At 39.7% G+C, this 22,110-nt stretch overlaps 1 protein-coding gene across 1 annotated transcript in view; it reads left to right on the top strand.

Annotated features, from left to right (window-relative positions):
- The window catches only part of SKAP1 (src kinase associated phosphoprotein 1), a 373,562-nt gene that overhangs the window by 327,595 nt on the left and 23,857 nt on the right, over nucleotides 1-22,110 (top strand). Inside the window, exons 10-11 of the mRNA XM_060203647.1 lie at nucleotides 763-810; nucleotides 10,263-10,363. Of these exons, the coding sequence (XP_060059630.1) occupies nucleotides 763-810; nucleotides 10,263-10,363 (149 nt within the window). The remainder of the gene's footprint in view (nucleotides 1-762; nucleotides 811-10,262; nucleotides 10,364-22,110) is intronic.

Genomic DNA, 22,110 nt, shown 5'->3' with positions numbered 1-22,110 from the left:
CAAGGGGGCTTAGCAACAGACATGCACATTCACGCTCCCTATTTCAAGATTCTTACATAGAAACAATACAATTTGGGCTGAGGAGACAGCCTAAAGGTTATGCAAAAGCCTTTCAAGCCTGAGGCTCTGAGGTCCGAGGTTCAATCCCCAGCACCACCATAAGCCAGAACTGAGCAGTGTTCTGGTAAAAAAGAAAGAAAAAGAAACAATACAATTTGAAAAGAATTCCAGAAAAGGAAGAAAATTAGAACTTGAGAGGAATGGGTTAGAATCTTAGTGACAGGCACCTAAATAATCAAATTGATTGGAAGCTTCTTCAAAGGAAGAACTCTGCCTGCCAGTCTTGCCCATTGCTGTATTTCCAATTCCTAGGGCATAAATTAGCAAGGAGGGAAGAAAGAGAGGGCCAGTTTGAAGATTAGAGGTGATTTTTAAAAGAGGGAAGCAGTAATTACTTCTCTAAAGTAGAAAACATAAGTGAACAGGGGAATAAACATTATGATTCTGCAGAAAGACTTTCATGCCTGAGGCTCCAAAGTCTTAAATTCAATCCCCCACACCATGATAAACCAGAGTTGAGCAGTGCTCTTATCTCTGTGTGTGTATCTTTCCCTCTGTATCTCTTTCACTATCTTCAAAATAAAACAAATAAAATACCTGCACTTTAAAAACATAAGGTCAGAGAAAGAAAACCTATTAGCGTAAAAAGCATGTGACTATTAGACACTAATTGCTAAATGTTGATTGTTTTTATCCCCTCAGATGAAGAGAATGATCCAGAAGAGGATGAGAATGTCACTCGACAGAAAGGTATGAAAACTTCACAAGAGAGAAATGGAGAGAGGAGGGGAAGACAGAGGGGGGGGAGAGAAAGATAGACACCTGCAGACTTGCTTCACCACTTGTGAAGCGACTCCCCTGCAGGTGGGGAGCCAGGGGCTCGAACCAGGATCCTTAGGCCGGTCCTTGAGCTTTGCACCACCTGCGCTTAGCCCACTGCACTACCATCCGACCTCGATGTATTTTAACTTTCAAAGCAGCCACCACTCATTTAATTAATGTTCTGAGAACAGCCATGATTTATCCTAGAAAGCGTGGGAAATCAAACGAGATATTTATTTTTCTCCTGTCAGTATTTCAGTATTTCTTAACTCAATACAGTGAAAATAGAATTGCCTCATCTCTAAGAGATCAGAGGATTGAGAATGGAAAGAATGGAAATGTCTCCGCTCTGACAGAGATTGCAAGTTCAGAGGAGAATGGAAATGTGTCAGATTTGAAAAGTGGACATGGGATGAGGGATAGAATTGCATGGTGATGCTGACTTCTGATGGCCTGGTTTGATTCCAGGCACATTTGGAAATGAATATGTAACAGGTTTTTTGAATACAAGATAACATCTTATACATCCCAGACTGTTAGCCATGTTTCAAACTGTTAGTGAGCCCATCCTTCCTAAGGTTAGATACCCCTCTAACTCCACCTTCAGTGGACCAGGACCTATTCTGTCCTTGTTAGTGAAGAAATGTGTGTTGGAAGGACACATAATTCATTCCATCAGCAGATCTTGAATTTATGTCTAATATATAGATATTAGCTGATTTTCTCTTAGAAATTCTACAAAAGCTTTGCTCCTAGGTATTTCTTTCACTCTTGCCCTGCCTGTTTCCTCTCCATTTCTCTGGCCCTAACTTTACTCATTGTCTCTTTTCTTTTTCTTGTGCCCTTCTCTTCTACATTCATTCACCAAAGTTCACTTTCCTTGGTTCATTCTCTAGGAGAAATTAATAAGTAAAAGATTGGGTGGAGGGCCCAACTTCATAAATGCCCATCTTCTTCCTGGGGAAAGAAAAGATATCCAAGAATCATGTGCCAACGCAAGAGAAAGAGCTAAGGCAGGTGTGGCGCATGAGATTTAGTATGGCTTCACACAGTACTCATGATGAATTAACGCATAGAGCTAGGTCATTTCTGAAATCTGTTTTCTATTGTCTATTCAGAATTCCAAAGAAAAATATTTCCTCACCAGTGCATGCTCCAACTGTATCTTTTTCTCAGCTTCCATCACTGGTGCAGAAAAGATACACTTCATGTGGATAGCATGGGTAGAATAACTAGAAGCTTCCTATAACCAACTTTATATTAAATTCCTCTAAGGAAAGAGAAATCTCCTAGCAAAAACCTAAAATTCAGAATCAGGTTCATCTCAATTCCTCTTTTTTTATTTGTTTAAGTCTTTTAAAAATGTATTTATTTGGGAGTTGGGCAGTAGCGTAGCGGGATAAGCGCACGTGGTGCAAAGCGCAAGGACCAGGGTAAGGATCCTGGTTCAAGCCCCCGGCTCCCCACCTGTAAGGGAGTTGCTTCACAGGTGGTGAAGCAGGTCTGCAGGTGTCTATATTTCTCTCCCCCTCTTTGTCTTCCCCTCCTCTCTCCATTTCTCTCTGTCCTATCCAACAATGATGACTTCAATAACAGCAATAATAACTACAACAACAATGAAAAACAACAAGGGCAACAAAAGGGAATATATATATAATGTATTTGTATATTAGATAGAGACAGAGAGAAGTTGAGGAAGAAGGGGGAAGGGAGAGAGAACTGGGGAACATAACATGGTTATGCAAAGGGCTTTCATGCCTGAGGATCTGACAAGGAAGGGGAACATAGAGAGGACAGAGAAAGAGATACCCACAGCACTGCTTCACCACTCAAGAAGCTTTCCCCATGCAGGTAGGGACCATGGCTTGAACCTGAGTCTTTACACACTAATATGTGTGCTCTAATGGGTGCACCACCATCTGGCCCATTCACTTTTAAGGTTCTATGTGAGTGGTAAAGGGAGAGTTATTTCTTTAAAAAATAATAATGATAATAGAAGGAAAGAAAGTAAAAAGAAAGTTAGTAATGAGAAAGACATAACACCAGAGCATCACTCTGCAAGAAAGGGGGAAATGTTGGTATGCTTCTAATTCTGCTTCTAAAACCCCTTCTGTTTCATTGGTTTAATCCCCCCTGATTAACACTGTATTCTATTTACATAACCACTGTTAACTAAGCACTACCCTGCCTGCAGGGCATTGGTTTAATCCCCACTGGTTCACGATGTCTTTTTGCTCCACCCCCTCTCCTAGTACACCCTGATTTCCACCAGTATTTTTTCGCTCCACTCTCTCTATGTCACATCCTGTTTCCACCCTACTTCGAGAGTATATTTAAGGACACAGTTGTGATTAGAGATAGCTTAGATTGCACTGCCTTCCACATGAATAAAGAGATACTGCTTCCCAGCTCAGCCATGAGTCTCTGGTCCTCTGTCTCCCGCCCATGAAGCTCAGCCCGACATAATAATGATAATAAAAGGAAAGAAAGTAAAAAGAAATTTAGTATCCTTTCTTAAATAAAAAATTTTAAAAAAAAGAAATTTAGTAATGAGAAAGACATAACACCAGAGCATCACTCTGCAACTGAACTTGGGACTCCATGCTTCCTAATCCAACACTCTAGCCACTGTACCATTGGCCAGGTCACTGTAATTAGCTCTAAATATGTTTCTGTAATTTATACTTCCTACCAGTTATAATGATCAGTGACTTGGTGATTAAAAACAGAACTTGCAGGCTGGCAAAATAGCTCACTTGAATAATGAACTGCTTTGCCATATGTGTAACCCAGGTTTGAGTCCAACCCCCATTGCAGTGACAGAAGCTATAATGCTGTGGTCTCTTTCACTCTCTCTCAGCCTCTCTGTCTCTGTCTGGAATAACAAATAAATTCTGATAAAGACCCTAATTTTTTTTTTTACCAGACCACTGCTCAGCTCTGGTTTATGGTGATGCAGGGGATTGAACTTGGGACTTCAGAGCCTCACACATGAGGCTCTTTGCGTAACCATTATGCTATCTACCCCCTTCCTAAAAAATTTTTTTTAATCCAAGACATTCTCTCTCTCTCTCTCTCTCTCTCTCTGTCTTTCTCTCTCTCTGCAGAATCTGAGGCAGAAAAAATTTTTATTGGCTTATTTAGTTTTTATAGTGCCTTTTCTCCAAACTCACTATAGAAATAGCAGCAAATATGTAACATCAAGTGTCATCACTTAGCTGACATTCATGTATTAATATATGATGAGAAGGCAAGCAAATAAAAGAAAACTAACTCTAGGACAATGTGTATTCTTAGGTAAATAGCAAGCTGCAATTTTTTTACTTCATTGAGCTTTTTCTCAGGTGTCAGTGCTCTTTTTTATGTGGGCTGGGGATCTTACCTCTTAAAAGACACTATGGCTACTAGAGTAACCTTTAGAACCTCTGTCTTAAGTTCTGCCTGTGAATGAGATCACCTAGTATTCACCCTTCTCAAAAATCATAAAAGAAAAACAAAACAAAAATCACTATCTTTTCTTATTACAGTTCAATGGATCCTATTCCCTGAGTGCTATACTTTTTCCCTGATCAAATTGCTAAATTTGTAAGCCCAGCAAGATCTTATCAAAAGAAGGAAAAATAAACCAGAATTCAGTTTATCCTTCTTGGGTGTTAATGACCTTGTAAGATGTAATTTCTTTTATTTTATTCTGTTACCTAGAAAATCTATCACAGCCTTGTACTATTGATTGTTCAGTCTATAAAGAACTCAGTTTACTGCATGACTGTTAGTAACAGGGTTATTTTAATGAGTGACTCTTCAGCACCTCAGATTTTCACTAGATTCCAGCCCATTAGCCTAACAGTCTAACACTAAATATCTTCAATGATGAGAACTTATCTCTCTTTCCTATCATGAGAAGGCAATATCCAGTCAACAACAACAAAAAAAAAAAACTCATTTTGTTCTGTTTATACTAAACTATTTGCCATTTGCTTGGTAATGCTGTGTCAAATAAAAAGCAGAGTGGGAGACACAAATCAACCTGAGGTATATCAAATCTCCAGTGAAGATCTTGAAACCAGTTGCTTGTTTTTGCTTAAAAAAAAAAAGGATGGGAAAACTTGGTCAATAATTTCCACATAGCAGAAAAACGGTTGCTTATAGACATTCCATCTCTGAGGCACTGTTTCTAATACGTTAGTGCCTACCAATGAAGCAAACTATTACAAAGAAACAGAGGGAAGTGATAGAAGTGTTTCCATCTTTTCCTTTTCCTTTTCTTGCTGCAGTGTTTTGTTGGGCCTTCCTGCCTGCAAAATTCCACCACTCCTGGTGGACTCTTTTTTTTCCTTCTTTTTTCCACATAGAAGGTAAAAGAGAGAGCCAGAGAGGAGAGACACCACTGCATCATACCACCACTTGTGAAGCTTCTCATGTGTGTTTTATTCCTATGTGGAAAAAAGAAAAAAGTCCCGGGTGAGATAAGAACACTGAAAGGAAGTCAGGTTTTATTGTCTCTAAAAATGGGGAAAGGCAGAAATGTTTCTGGCTTAGAACTTTTAACTTAGAACTCTCCACCTCATATTACAAATATTGACTCTGTCAACAGTAGCACCAATTTGGCCTCAGTTACAGGAAAAACTACTAGCATTGGTTATAAAGAACTTGCTCTGGAATGACAAATGCTTTGCAATACTTAGAAAAGAGAAAAACAGTTTATTTTTTAAGTTGGTCTGTTGCTGTTCTTCCTATGACATTTTGTTTGCTTGGAGCTTAGCTTCTTTCACATGATATAAAGAAAATAAGATGCTGCTCCCCCCCCCTTTTTTTTTTCTCTAGAAAAAGTCTTTCTCAGCTCCACTGGCAATTTAAATGCAGTGATCATACCCATTAGCTTTTCTATCATTGTAATTGTTGTTAATTGTTATAACTGTTTTAGTTATTAGTGGTGTCATTATTGCTCTAGGTCTTCTGTCTGTTTTATGCTGAATATATTAGTGCCTTGCTTTCGAATTACCAGGCTTTATTTAGTGCAGTTACTTTTTTTTTTTTTTTGGAACGACATTGAGAAATGCTGGCATTAAGCTTTATTCTTTTGTTTTTCATTCCAAATGGACAGAGTAGGAAAAAAATAATTAGATGGAATAATGTCCTCAAAATGAGAATGTTTTGAATTAATTAAATGGTCAGAATGCTGCAACATGTCTGATCTCAGACTGCTGCCAGAATAGTATAAAGCAGGAGAAACCTGACTCCTGTCCACAGAGACAATCCTCTCCCTGATCTAAAGAAATCAAAATCTCTTCATGCATTCACTTGTTTATAGGAGGAGCTGGGTAAAGTTAAAGAGAAACTATACTGGTCCTGCAGACTTCCCAGGAAGGAATCCCTCCTAGCCTTACCTTGCTCTCAGTTCGAGGCCTCTAGGTAACATTCACTGTTTGTCAGGACTTTATTGCCCAATTAAGACCTCAGAGAAGCTTTCCCTTGCCCCTCAGACTAAACCCCCTGTTATATACAGCACACTCAGGTCCTCCGCTATAGATATAGCCCAGTCATAAATAAAGCTTTGTGTGATTATGTGTTTTGTGGTCCTGCTTCTACTAGATGCTAGCCTTAAGAGCAGAGACTGTGTGTAGCCAATACAGAACTCCCAGTGTCTGCCACAGTACCTGGTACTTAGCAAGTGTTGTGTGTATATGTTTGTTGAATACTAAGAAATAAATGTAGGGCAGGGGTAGATAGCATAATGGTTATGCAAACAGACTCTCATGCCTGAGACTCCAAAGTCCCAGGTTCAATCCCCTGTACCACCATAAGCCAGAGCTGAGTAGTGCTGTGGTAAAAAAAAAAAAAAAAGAAAGAAATGTAGTGACGTTGCCTGAACATTTACACATAAGTACAGAATACAGTCTTGTCCACCTAAAGTGTTCCTCCTCACGAACTTTCTTAAAGCCAGAACTCCTGTCTAGGCAGTAAGTGTAACATTTTTTAAAAATATTTATTTATATATTTATTTATTTATTCCCTTCTGTTGTCCTAGTTGTTTTATTGTTGTAGTCGTTCTTGGATAGGACAGAGAGAAATGGAGAGAGGAGAGGAAGACAGAGAGGGGGAGAGAAAGATAGACACCTGCAGACCTGCTTCACCGTTTGTGAAGTGACCCCCCTGCAGGTGGGGAGCCGGGGGCTCGAACCGGGATCCTTACGCTGGTCCTTGTGTTTATACCCCGTGCACTTAACCTGCTGTGGTACCACCCGACTCCCGTAAGTCCAACTTTTTATCCAGTTTCATTTCTTCATTCTGTTCATTTTTCTCAGAGATATCTTACTATTATTATTGTTGTTGTTATTATTATTATCATTATTATTATTATAGTTCTTTTGAGTCCTGTTCTTGGCCTAGGCCAACCAATATCCTGAATTTCTGGGCTCTGTCTTCTTTTTAGCCTTCAGCATATGAAGAACTGAGGTCCCTTCCTACGTTTATTTTTCCTTGGAAAGCTTCTACTTTCCTCTTAAATTTTTGCTTTCCCTGTGATCAGTAGTGGCTTTAGAAAGGATCTTTTTCCAGGTGTTCTCTCCAGGTGTCTTGTATATTCAGTATCAAATCACTTTTACATTATATACCAAAATGTACTTATAATTATAGGAGCTAGCCCACATCCAGGTACATGGGGAGCAGTACCCCACAGTGACCATCTGCTAATCCAGAAAAAATCAAGATAACCTGTGTCAGTGTTCCTACCTTTCATAAATAGTAAGCTGTGCTTTAGAAGTCTATTGTTACAAAAGTCATCTTCTCTAACATGTAAATTCATAGAAAGCATTAATGCCAGGGAGCTGAGTGGTGGTATACCCAGTTAAGTATACATATCACCAAGCACAACAGCAAGGATTTGAGCCCCTGCTCCCCACCTGGAGGGAGTCTGCAGTTGTCTACCTTTCTCTCCCTCTATTTCCCTGTCCTTTCTTACTTTCTCTCTGTCTTATCTAGTAAAAAATAAAGAGAAAAAAAAAAAGGAAAAAAATGGCCACCGAAGTGGTGGATTTGTAGTGCCAGCACCAAACCCCAGCAATATCCCTGGTAACAATTTAAAAAAAAAAAAAAGAGGGGGTCAGGCAGTAGCCACAGTGGGATTAAACACAACAACCAGCATAAGGATCCCGGTTCAAGCCCCCGGCTCCCCACCCACAAGGGAGTCGCTTCACAAGTGGTGAAGCAGGTCTGCAGGTGTCTGTCTTTCTCTCCCCCTCTCTGTCTTCCCCTCCTCTCTCCATTTCTCTCTGTCCTATCCAACAACAACAATAATAACCACAACAAGGCTACAACACAAGGGCAACAAAAGGGGGGAAAATGGCCTCCAGGAGCAGTGGATTCATGGTATAGGCACGGAGCCCCAGCAATAACTCTGGAGGCAAAAAAAAAAAAAAAACACTAATGCCAGTAACTTTTCACTATTTTTTTTTATCTTATTTATTTACTGGATAGAGGAAAAGAGAAACTGAGATGGGAGGGGGAGATTGAGAAGGAATAAATTCTTAGTTGTGTCAAAATCTTGGGGGTGATTAATCAACTCCATTACAACTGAAAATGTGCTGATAAGTTTTCTGGGGAAACTGTGCATTTTCAGGTAGTAATATTTCTGTATTATTACATACACTGCTATTCAAACACATATACATTGTATTTTCAATAGTTAGCATTTTTTTCTCAATGTATTTGTCTTCCAGACAGATTTAACTGACATATGGAAAAAGGCTTTCAACATAGTAGACTTGTTTGCTGCCCTCTGTTGTCTACTGCATATACAATTTTCTGTGTAAAGAAAACATGTCCGGGCAGGAGTAGATAGCATAATAGTTATGCAAAGAGTCTCTCATGCCTGAAGCTCCAGAGTTCCAGGTTCAATCCCCCATACCACCATAAACCAGAGCTAAGCAGTGCTCTGGTTAAAAAAAAAAAGGCAGGCAGGCAGGACATGTCCTAGTTCCTGTAAGGTTAACATACTCATATCTGTTTACAGTATCTGAGTCTTAACTAGATAGCCTTCTTCCTCTTCTGTCTTCGTGCATTTTAAGATTCCTACTAAAACTCTTTTCCAAGAATGTACAGTCATACCTCAGCTTTGAAAGTTGTTGAGTTCATATTCAGCAGATATGGCTAAGGACCTCTGTCTCCTAACTGCTGATTACCCTCCCCCGCTACCTGTCCATTTCCTCAGAAACTAACACCACCCCCACTTCATGAAAGGGTCAAGATAAGCAGAAGCTAGAAACCTGTAGAATAAGAGCCTCCGAATCATTTGAATTTTAATTAGAAACCAGGCCTCCCACCAATAGGAACTCCAACTTTGGTAGGTGTTTTGCTTCTTATACCTTGCACACAGCATTCTGAGGACCAGGGAGAACTGCCATGTTCTCCCTGGCCTGACGGATATTAGCTCTCCTGCCATTCAAATCCCCAGATCCTCTCCCACTTTGCTACTTTAGTGTTTAACCTTTCCGGGTAGAAGAAGATCAATACAAATTCTTCATTGTTAAGAATCGATGGCTGTCCTGTGGCATCACTGCCATCTAACGTACTGAGAAGCTCCGTAAATCTCTCCAGCTGCTTCTAAAGCTTAGTTTGTCGTCTTCAGTTGCTTTCATTTTTAATGCAGATCACTTTGGTTTCTGTTCCCCTGGGGGCTTGCAGATAAATCTTGGCAGACATGTTCAGGGTATACAAATGAGATGCTGGAAAAGGGCCAGCCCACCCAGAATTTAGTTGTAATGGATGAGACACCCCCTCAATTCCACTTAAGGATTGGGCTATTCGTTTCAGTGTTTATTGTGCTTACCTTATGTAATACCTGGTAGGAAGTGCCAAGGATGAAAGTCCCTGTGTAACAGAGGCCAACATGTGAGACTGTGATACAGAAATATGCTGGCTGATTCAACCTCTTGTTAAATAGGCAAGAAGTCAGAGACTTTTCCTGTTCCTTCAAATTCATAATGAAAAGAAGCATTGGATAGTTTAGGTTCCTTGGATCAAGAAAATCTGGCAGGAAATCTCTTTGTGTTGCTTACTTACAAACCAAGTGAAAAATCACCTGTCTGGTTTTCTTTTATTAATAAATTAACATATTTGTCATATTATTGAGTAGCATCCGACTAAGGGTAATCTGTAAATATTTAATGTTAGTTAATGATCTCCTTCTCCCATAGTCCTTTGCTCATGTGGAGTATTTGGCTGCTGCTCATCCTGATACCCCCTCCTCCCCAAACCCCCCTCCCCCACAAATCTTATGTTTCATGGGGGCAATATCGGAACCCTGGTTTACTGTTTAGCAAAAATGTAGACTTTGTGGAAGAGAGTCTTTTTTAACTTTGATTTCTCCTCTCTTTGATCAGTGGACTATGCTGATTACTACCAGGGCCTATGGGATTGCCATGGTGACCAGCCAGATGAACTTTCCTTCCAACGTGGTGACCTCATCCGCATTCTGAGCAAGGTAAGGACACAGATAGAGTGTGGCCCTGAATCATGTTGATTTTTTTCATTCTTGGTGATGTGGTCATCATAACCTAAATTACTTTGTGTCATACATGCCTCGTATATGTGTTACATGACTTCTTTACTTCTTTAGAGTAAATTCCTGTTGATTCTGGGAAAAAATGTAATTGGAAATCCAGGTTCAGGAACTAATTTTTTAATTTAAAGATTCAATAGAGTGAACATAGTACTAAAACAATGCCTATCATGGTTTGACCTCTTAGGGGACTTGTGGTGCTTAAATGGTCATCTCTATGTACATAATTTATTATCATATAATACTCTTGAAAACATTAGAGCTAGGTCAGCTGCCTTCTGATTTCATTTATAGATAAACAAGACTATAATATGATTATGTATAGGGGAGGAGTCAGAGCTAGTTAGCTCAATTGCTTTGAGCAACTGCTGATAAGGCCAAGATAATAAATCCAATCCCACACCAGCCAGCTAACTTTATTCTTTCCTTCAACCAAAGTTAAACTCCTCAAATTCCCGTAAACCATTTCAGAAATGCCATTGATCATAAAAGAATTGGATTTAAAAGAATCACCAATATAAAGATTCAGAAATCATGAACCACTAACATTTTTGTAAACACTATATATAGACTATGAAAGTGAACAGGTAGGTTTCGTTCCTGAAGGAAATAAATAAACAAGCTTGGTTAGAAGTTCTCTCTGCTGGATAGTGTGCTGCTTTGCCTCATCCATGACCCTAATTCAAGCCTAGCCCCCAAGACAGTAAAGGAAACCAGTGTTGTGGTCCCTTCCTCTCTCTCTCTCTCTATCTCCCCCCCTTTTTGCCTGTCTCTATGAAAAAAGAAAAAGACAAAAATTCTCTTTTAGGATAAGCATGTAACTCAGTGGTAGATGGCTGGGAAGACAGCATAATGGTTATGCAAAAACACTTTCATGTCTGAGCCTCTAAGGTCCCAGTGTCAATCCCTAGCACCTCCATAAGCCAAAGCTGAGCAGTGCTCTGGTCTTCCTCTCTGTGTATCTCTCTATCTCTCATTAAAATAAAGCAAAAACAACAAGGGCAACAAAAGGGAATAAATAAATGAAAACAAAATATTTTTAAAAATAATAATAAAATAAAATAAAGCAAACTCAGTAGTAGAGTGCATTATTTGCATATATGAGGTCCTGAGTTTGATCTTCAGAGCCAAAAAGAGAAAAGAAAATTCCTGAGAGCCATCATTATCTCCAAACACAATTTTAATAGACACAATTTACTATTTAATTGCTGAGTATATGGATTCCATAAAGGAAAATTGGGGGAGGTGGCTGTATTAACCTATCTTTTGCTCGTTATCTTTCTTCTATGAATGTTGACCACAGAGTTGTCACAGTTTGATATATACTATTAGCTCATTAGGAAACAGACTAGGGTCTGAACCAGTGGTTCCTACATATATCCCTTTTATGTGTTTCCCTTCAAATCTCTTTACTGGGAGAAATAATAATTTACAGCATAGTTACCATCTGAATACAGTTCCCTATCTCCCCATGGTAGATGTCTGTGCACCACACCCACCACTAATGCCACAGGTCCCCTTTAAAGGAAGACAAAATTCAACTTCACCACCTTTTGAGAGAGTAGGGGGCCTGCAGGTCCTGCTGAATGAGATCACAACCTTCTAGTGATTTCTTCCAGAATCCTAGTTTAGTGCCACCCTAGTGCCGTTTCGGTGCAGCTCCAATACACCAAGAATAAATCGGAAGCAAAAAAGGGAGTGGACATTGGCTTTATTGGTATTTCAAATGCCCGAAAGCAAGGTTTGCTGTGTAATAGAATTTGTGTACATTACCACGCTGGCATTACAGGGGTAATCGAGTTATCCACTCAGGTGTGACCAGGCCTCTGTTTGCCCAGAGCCTGCAGGTGAACAAATTAACTGTTTACATTGTCTGAGGTGCCTGCAGCAGGAGTGGGGGGGAGGCGGGGGAGAGACGAGCCAGACTGTCTGCTGGCCTTCTCTCTAGCTCATGATTATTTTGTTTGTTTTGCATGTCTTTTGCCTTTGTTAATGGCTTCTCACTGGGGGTCCCTTTCCTCCATTTAGAAGGGGTTTTGTGGTGACTTGCCTGCTGTACAAAACTGTCTGCAGCAAATATGACTATTATGTGTTTTTAAGAGATACCAAAGAATGTGGGAAGCTGTTTTTTAAACCTAACTCCCTGTCCTCCTCAGTTACCAAAAGCTAATATATCAAAGTTTAATTCACTGAGGCTACCTGCCAACCCTAATTCTGTCAGGTTTCTTTATCTTCTAGAAGGTCCTGCGTCCTCTTTTTCACTTTTTTTTGTTCTCCCCTTAAGCATAGTACTGCTCAGCTCTGGGTTTTGGTGGTGTGGGAGAATTGAACCTGAGACTTTAGAATCTCAGGAAAGTATAACCATTATGCTTACCCACCCCACCCCACCCCACCCCCATCCATTTTCATTCCTTTCTGTTATACTAGTGCATTTCTTTCCCCAAAACTTAAACCAGCTGTCTCCCTTCTCTGCTACTAATCAATGCATGTCAGAGGAAGAAATGAGAAGCTAGAAGCTCAACTCAAGTTTCCCTCATAAAACTTCATTCCAGTTAACTTTGGCTTGGGGAGCATTTTGGATTGGATTTACCTTTATTATATTATCTAATTCAATAAAAGCCCTTGTACTGGAAGAAACTTTCAAAGGCCACCTAATCTATCCCCTTGCCTCTAAGAAGCACAAATTAACCTATTTGGTCAAGAAAGAAAAGGAGATGCCGCTACCATTCACAGCTGTCTGTCTCATCACCTATAGAGAGTTAACTTCTACTCTCAAATTTTCTTTCATGTGAATCTGAAATTCATTCTGCTTTAACTCTAGCTGTCTTTCTTTGTTAAAAATCTATGAAGTCTGCCTCTCATACATGAAGAATAGAATTGACCCAAGTTGAGGTTAGTCTAGGAAAAATGGCATCCGAAATCTCAATTTTGCTTTTCTCTTTGGTCAATAGAATCTTTATTGGGCAAAGAAAGTTTGCTTGCTGTTAAGGAACCTGGTGAACCTTTTATTTCCTGGAGAAATAAAAGACAAAACACAACTGTTTTAGAGCAGTTTAATTTACCTAGGCCAGTTTCTTTACCTGTAAAATGACAAACTATATTGAATGATCTCTCAGGGACCTTCCACATCAAACATTCCCAGTCTAAACATAGAGAGCAGACAATGACAAGCTGCTAAAATAATTCCACAGCAAAAATACATTTTAGCTTTATTTATTTATTCAGATAGAACCAGAAGCATTACAAGCCCAAGCTCTTTTGTTTGGGGCCCTATAAATGCATCTAAATTTTCCCTCTCTTTGTCTGATAAAAGATTCTACTGGAAAGGAGGTGATGAGTGGAGAACAGGAAGTACCCTCTAGATAGGAAAGTGAAATGGTGAGGGAAGAGTAGATAAATTCTTGCTGCTCCCTGCTATTTCTTAATTGTTACTAAAATATACCCCAACCTTGAACCTTTGAATCCTAGGATCAAGAGAGCCTACAGCCCAAGGGCCTTAAGCAAGAATAATCCCAGAAAGAGCTATTTATTGTGCTGTTTTTTTTTTCCCCTCCAGTGAGCAGTGAGGCTGGAGCATAGGCTCAGCTATATAGCACATACCCTTGCATGCATAAGACCCTAGTTGACCCTGGCACTGCATAAAATAGCAGAGCTCTGCTCTGCTCTGTCTCTCGAGGAACAAAAAAAATTTTAATTATTTAATATTCCAGAGAAGATGATTGGACAGTTATGAAAGACTCACCCCAAATGAACATCATCTGTATAATTCTTAGGGAAGCAAGTCATAACAGCTATATTTTGTGACCCAGAACAAAGTCACTTAATTTTTGCTAATCCTCAAACTCCTCATCCAGAAAAATCAGAGACAATTTCTTCTCAAAGGATATTGTTATGCTTATATTAGAAAAATCAGTGTAAAGAAGTGCCTGGTAGGAAATATCATTGTAGTCTCCTTTTTTCCACTAGTAAGAAAGTAAGCCTTATGGGTCCATGTTGAGATTTGTTTGTTTGTTTGTTTGTTTTTTCTATTTTTTTTACCAGAGCACTGCTTAGCTCTGTCTGGCTTATGGTTAGAGATTGAACCTGGGACCTCTGGGACATCAAGTATGAAAGTCTTCTTTGTGGGAGTTGGGCGGTGGCGCAGCGAGTTAAGTGCATGTGGTGCCAAGCACAAGGACCAGCGCAAGGATCCCAGTTCAAGCTCCCAGCTCCCCACCTGCAGGGGAGTCGCTTCATAGGTGTTGAAGCAGGTCTGCAGGTGTCTGTCTTTCTCTCCCCTCTCTCTCTTCCCCTCCTTTCTCCATTTCTCTCTGTCCTATCCAACAACGATGACATCAATAACAACAATAAAGAACAACAAGGGCAACAAAAGGAAAAATAAATAAATAAATATTTCTTTAAAAAGTCTTTTTTGCATAACCTTTATGCTATCTCCCTCACCCTTTGGGTTGATGTTTGGGTGCATAGTAGGAGTTCAATAAATTACTGATGAATTGAAAGAGGGGGGAAAGCAACCTGTCTTTTCATAAAGGACTGGGGCCAATTAGTGGCATACATATATTACCAAGTGGAAGGGCCCAAGTTTGAGGCCCCACTCCCCACCTATAGGGGATCCACTTCACAAGTGGTGAAGCAGGTTTGCTGGTGTCCATATTTCTCTCCCACTCTCAATACCCCTCCCCTCTCAATTTCCCTCCTATCTAATTAAAAAAAAAAAGTTAGGAAAAATTAGCCACTGGAAACAGTTGATTCATAGTTCAGGCACCAAACCCCAGCAATAACCCTTGGTGGCAATTTTTTAAAAAACAATAATAATATACATGTTCTAGGGCTGGGGAGACAGCATAATGGTCATGCAAATAGCTCTCATGCCTGAGGCTCTGAGGTTCCAGGTTCAATCACCAATACCACCATAAACCAAAGCTGAGCAATGCTCTGGGTCTCTCTCCCTCTCTTTCTCTCTGTCTTTTTATCTGTGTCACTTTCATGAAAAATAAGCAATAAAATATTAAAATATATATATGAAATAATAGTGGTCCAGGAGGTGGTGCAGTGGATAAAGCATTGGACTTTCAAGCATGAGGTCCTGAGTTCAATCCCAGGCAGCACATGTACCAGAGTGATGTCTGGTTCTTTCTTTCTCATTCTCTCTCCCTCCTATCCTTTTCATTAATAAGTAAATAAGATATTTAAAATAAGTAAATAAAATAATAAATCTTAAAAAAAAAAAAAAAAGATGTTCTAAGCAAGTTACACAGTGAGATGCCAATGTAGAAACTCACCATCGTGCCTTAGTCAGAAAGCTTATATCACTGAGAAAAATTATCAATTTTTCAAACTTCTAGCTTAAGGGGAAGCCAGAGCCATGTACACAAGTTCTGAAACAGTAACCAGTGGCACAGTCAGCAGGACTCCTGCCGACCTCCCCTAACATAGCCATATATTCCTAGGACCCATGCAGTTTCATGCCCACTTAATTCACTGAGTTCCAGTTTGGGTCTTAAAATATATTAAAGGGAGATTTTAATAACGCAGCAGATCTGTGCATCCAGCGGATGTTCCTACGTTCCTTCTGGGCCCAGATATTTCTGAACAGCTTTTTCTGGTGCAGGGACTGAGCTTTGCTTCCGCCGCGAAGCTCAGGCCACAGCGGGGTGTTTAGCGCTCTTCAGTGGCTCCAGATTGTGGTGCTTGTGCAGGTCTCCTCATACGTAACCGATGATTCCTGAGAGCCTGCCTCTCATAAATTACTTCCCACAATGTCTGCGACCACCACAGAATTCAACTTGGAATAGAGCAGGATAAAGGTGTTTGAAAGGCCTGTTCACTCAGCTGCATTTTAATTTCCTTTTCAATCTTGTCCCAATTAATTTCACAGAATTAATCTCACAGAAGCAAACTCGGCAGCATTGAGGCTGTGGTTTTAGTGTGGCGGTCGCTCTGCCTGAACATGAAATAGGAGCTAATATAAAAATCCATCTGCTGTGTTTGAAATACTCACCGGCTGCTGCTCAGTCCTGTCTGACATTCCAAACATCAACAGCGGGGGAAAGTGATTTGGGGGTTAGTGGCCATCAGTACTTGGCAGGAGTTCAACAACAGGTGTACTCCAAAAATCTATTCAGCCTGGGCACCAGGCATGACAGGGCAGGTGCTGAATCACCCTCCATGCAGTAATGCTGCACCCTGGCTTAGTTCCTTTTATCTGAGGACCATAAGCCCCTTCTGTGGACCAGCACTGCCATGGGCACTTGTTATAAGTGGGAGAAAGGGAGCTAAGCCTCTAGTGGGTTAAGTTAACTCACAGCTCTCAGAGAAGTTACTGTCTGCCTGCTCCAAGGTCTCCCATTAGGGAACCTTCTTTCTAAATAATGAACATGCTTGTTCTGCTATGTGAGATAACTTAAATAAAAGCCCATTTAAAAATTGGGCTTCCTGTTCCAGAAGTAATTTATAAAAATAGCATGAACTGTCCAATAGATATGGGTAAATTAAAAAAAAAGAAGGAAGGAAGGAAGGAAGGAAAGAAACTCCTCCTCAATGAACCAGAAAGGGGACAAAGTCCCTGAATGAAGTCTTCAGTATAAAGAAAACCACATCAGTAGTCTCTGTCACCTGGGTTTGTGTTGTGTGCCTCAGGAGTTGGCCTTAGGCTCCTCTAAGATTTGTCCAGCTACCTATTTCCATAGAAATCAGCCTTGGGGAAGTCGGGCGGTAGCGCAGCGGGTTAAGCGCACGTGGGGCAAAGTGCAAGGACACGCATAAGGATGCCGGTTTGAGCCCTCAGCTTCCCACCTGCAGGGGTGTCGCTTCACAGGTGGTGAAGCAGGTCTGCAGGTGTCTGTCTTTCTCTCCCCCTCCTCTCGATTTCTCTCTGTCCTATCCAACAACAACAACATCAATAATAACTACAACAATAAAAAAAATAAGGGCAACAAAAGGGAATAAATAAATATTTAAGAAAGAAAGAAAGAAAGAAAGAAAGAAAGAAAGAAAGAAAGAAAGAAAGAAAGAAAGAAAGAAAGACCGCCTTGGAGCGACAAGTTGGGTACCATATGATTTCTGTATTTTTACTTTTACAGTGCCTTAAGTGGTGTGGGAAGTTTTTTGTTGTTTTTTGTTTGTTTGTTTTACCAGAGCACTGCTCAGCTCTGGCTAATGGTGGAGCAAGGGATTGAACCTGGGACCTTGGAGCATCAGGCATGAGAGTCTCTTCGCATAACCATTATGCTATCTACCCCTACCCTGGGAAATTATTCTTGAAGTCCAGGGTTGGTTGTCTTCTCTGATGGTACAATTGATGTAGAAGTGGGAGAGTTACAGGCAAAGCCAAGTTTAACATGGAGCATATGCCCACCTCAAATGGCTTTCTTTGTCAGCTTGGTGGCATTTAGCTTCTAGAACTGGACTGAGCTACTTAATCTCAGACTGGCTGGCTCCAAACTCAGCTTCTACTTACAGTTACCTGAGCACCGCAGGCCTATTCTCTGCACACCTGGACTATGTTAACATAACACTGTATCTTTTATTTTTTTAAAGATTTTATTTATTTATGAGAAAGATAAGAGGAGAGAGAAAGAACCACACTTCACTCTGGCACATGTGCTGCCGGGGATCAAACTCAGGACCTCATGCTTGAGAGTCCAAAGCTTTACGATTGCACCACTTCCGGGACCACACACTGTATCTTTTATAGTGGGGTTTTTAAAGCCCAGTATTCTCCACCTACTCCCTAAAGGACTGCTTAAAGAATGTAGATCTTTCCTGTCCCTTGACCCCCATCCTCTCCAAAAAAAAAAAGATATTTGTTACATTGTGAAGATTATCTGAATGCAGCTATACTTCCTCTCTCAAGTGTACTTAGCTGAATGTGACAACAATCCTCATAAAAAACAGATAAGTTAATTCCTTCAGTTGTTTTAAAGGCTTTTTTTTTTCCAGGGCTCTAAGGGAAAGGAGGTGTTTGGTGACATCTAGTGTCCATTTAGGACTTCCTCCGGCATCATACCCTTAGCTTGGCTAAGTGGGGAATGGGTGGGGTTATTTAGGAAGTAATTTGGAGGTAGTAAGTGGGGAAAATATAGGCCTGGAGCATAGGCTGCCCAAACACTGTGATGAAACTGATCAATGCCTGTCAAGGATCTGTTATTCACCTCTGACCTAACCAAAGGGGGCAGGTGAGGAGGACCCTATCAGAAAATATCCTTTCTTATTTATGATCATTCAAAAGAGAAGAAGCTGTCCCCACTACCCCATTTCATGTTAACAAGCAGGCCAACACTGTGTTGTGATGACGAAGATGATGATGATGATAGTGTTTTCTCTCATTAATAACCCCTATGGGAGGTTATAGAGTTAGGAGGATGGGAATGGGATTTGGGGTCAGCTGGAAGGCAACGGTCATACACCGGTCAAATTCAGTAGAGGCCATTCCTTTCCCCCAGACAGGAACCAATCGTCTAGAACAAACCCTGGCAGCCTCATTCCTTCCAGGTAATTTTTATAAATGAGGGGACACCCATTCCAAGAGAGGACAAAAGGGAGAGGGTGTGTGTGTGTGTGTGTGTGTGTATGTATGTATGTATGTATGTATATATGTATGTATGTATGTATGTTTGTATGTATGTATGTAAAACTGCTAACAAGAGAACTAATTGTGTATCAACCCTATCCTCCAAACCAAAACCTGGCCATTTATTTTAAAAACCTTTCCTTTTTAAAGAGAGACTAAAATTGTCATTTTTCTACTTTAATCTCCTTACTCCTAAACTATTATTCTGGACAAGACCCTTCACTTTTGTACACACTCTTTTCAGTCAGAAAGAAAATCCCACATCAGATAATTAACTGTGAGGCCCAGACAGAAATATTTACCTAGAACTATATAAGCCATAGCAGGGTTAGGTTAATGCTCAGAATTGCCCAATGCTTTACAAACTCCTGTATAAAAAATTCCAGCCATTTATTTTGCAGTGAATTTATAACAAATGCTATTAAAGCCTTCGTCTTTTGACAGAGGTAATAATAAATTCACTGTTAAAGACAGTAGTTTAATTCCTTATACCTCCAATACTGCACAGAATAAACCATATTCATCACTGAGTAATTTTTTACCACATAAATCTTTAAAACTAACCAGTGAAGGCTGTTGAGACTGAAATATTGTGAATTTATTAGATATGCCCATGTAGTCTTGGATTCAGAGGTTTCCATTCGAATATATTATGGGGAAAATTTGTGTCTTTAACTGTGACATTCCCTCCATTTCCCACTGCCAGTATTATAACAAGCAGCTCCTCCAGAGTCAACTGCACGTTTATTAGACAGAGATTTAGTAATAAACTCCTCACTAATCTGCCAAAGAGGCTGGATGACATTTCAGTGAGATACTCTATTTAAAAGGAGTCGCAAAGCTTTGTTTCTTGGTAATTATTTTCTCAAAAGGAAGTCAATCCCCCTCCTCCTTCCCCCACCCCTCAGTGCTCTGTCTGACAGTGTTTCTTGGTAGTGTATGGACTAAGCTCTCCGACTAAAATAGCAAAATACTGAAGCAAATTATTACCTCACTGCAAACATACAGGGCAATAACTTCTGTGAAGTTTTTAGGATCAGTTATGAGGCTTGGGGTAATTGCTTAGAGTACAGAAAAGCTAGAATAGCCCACTTTGCCAGATGTGTGGTATTTAAAGCTAATAAAAAGATTAGATAGATCCTCAAAGTGGAAATAGTAGATAATAATATCAGAAAACTTGCTATTTAAAACTTTCATCTTGGCATATGACACATTACAGATACAATTAAATCCTCAAATTTGAACAAAAATCCTTTTCCTCTGCCCTGTCAGTTTCGAATAAAAATCTGTGTCCATTAAATGAGAATATTCTGAACCTTCCTCATGATTTGCTAGGGAAATGACATTTAAACCAACCAGTTGATTATATCAAATTATAATGTTCTCTCCAGTTTCATTAAGGAAACATTAATATGCTTGAATGAAAGATTTTTTTTCTTTTATATACAGTAATATGCATCATCTTTTTAGCAAAGATATTCAGTGGTTCTCACAATTATCTGTACTTGGGAATAGTTCCAAATATTAAAAACTTCCAAGGAACACTATGAACTTTAAGGAGTTCTTAATAAAAATGAAATAGGTTGCCAACTATTATACAAAGGGGGGAAAAAAATCTCCTGGCAGTGCAAGACTGCAGCCCATCAGAATAATTGTTAAAAGACAGAACCCGGTTAGAAAGATAAGCATAATACTAGCAATTAATATTCAGCATTTCACATTACAGTCAAGAGGATGTGTTTTTCTTTGTGATGTGCCTCATAAGCTAAGAATATTGGAAGCCAGTCTCTGAGCTCTGTCTTCTTTTTGTGCATGAGGATTAAGGAGGAAAAAAACAGCAACAACAATCCTGCTCCATCTGTAAATGAACAAACATCTTGATTTTATAGCTATTTGCTTTGTAAAACTGAGGAATGAAACAAAAATTACTGGATGCCTAAGTAACACTTTAATTCCGAATTCATTTACGCTATAGCTATGTAGTTGTCACAAGCCATAATGCAGTATTTAATTAAAATAACAGAAGTGAAGCTAGATATGTCCTGGGGTAGCTATCACCAAATTATAGTCTATGCCATCCGTATTTTATTTATGAAATGGCAGTTTATAAGGTGCAACTAGGCTGATACAAAAGCAGAAACATTTTATACCTGCATTGTTATAAAGACTTCTTTTTTCCTGCTGCATCTTTAATAATTTTCCTCCTATCACTCAGGTTTTGTTTTTTTTTTTAAATGGGATTGTTTTGATGCCGATAAAGATCTCTTTTTAATTCTTACTTTTCAACTGTCAACCTTTTGAGTCTTCTAAGACTGTGACATCCCCCATCTGTTGTCATGAAAAGGCTCCTGCAATTTCACAGGAACCACAGCAAGCATGGGGCATCTTAGGCGGAACTTGAACGTGGATTCCAAGAGGGTAGGCAAAAAGCAAGCCTTTTCAGGCTCTGTGTGCTTGTTCCCATACAATCTTCCTTGCACCATTTTTTCCCCATCTATAAATACCCATTATAGTTTACATGCTTGCTTGCTCTGTTCTACTTGGTGGATGTTCACGTACAGATACACTGCTCCTTTTCATAAACGTATAGCATCCATCTTACACGCACCCACCATCTATCTCCTCGTTCACATTGGCTGTCCCATCCACCTCCTTGTCTGCAGAATTATGTTCACCAAGGTCCCGATTTATAGGAAATAAATAATGAAAATGGAACGGACTGGGAAAGATAATCGAAACATTCAAATAGTTATTTTTTACTGTACTTTATACAAATAGAGCATCTGTAAATAGTAAAGGTGTTTGCTGATTCCCCAAAAAGTAATGTCCTGTAGAATATCCTGACAGTGTGTCTTCTTTATTGTATCTTTCCTGTTCTGTCTCTATTGCTTTATGAAGCTCTAAGATCTTGTCATTTTTAAATGACAGATGATGCCACGTCATTATTTTGATTCTTTCTGCTTCTTAGTTATCCTGTCTATAATTACAGGTTTATTTGGCCCCCTCTAAAATAATCCTAGGAATTATATACTAGAAACAATTGCATTTGTCTTCTTTGGGGGAAAAAAGCCCCTGTGACTACTCTATAAAAATATTC

Source organism: Erinaceus europaeus, chromosome 12, assembly GCF_950295315.1.
Source record: "Erinaceus europaeus chromosome 12, mEriEur2.1, whole genome shotgun sequence".
Taxonomy (NCBI): domain Eukaryota; kingdom Metazoa; phylum Chordata; class Mammalia; order Eulipotyphla; family Erinaceidae; genus Erinaceus; species Erinaceus europaeus.
This window is presented reverse-complemented; position numbering and strand designations above follow the sequence as displayed.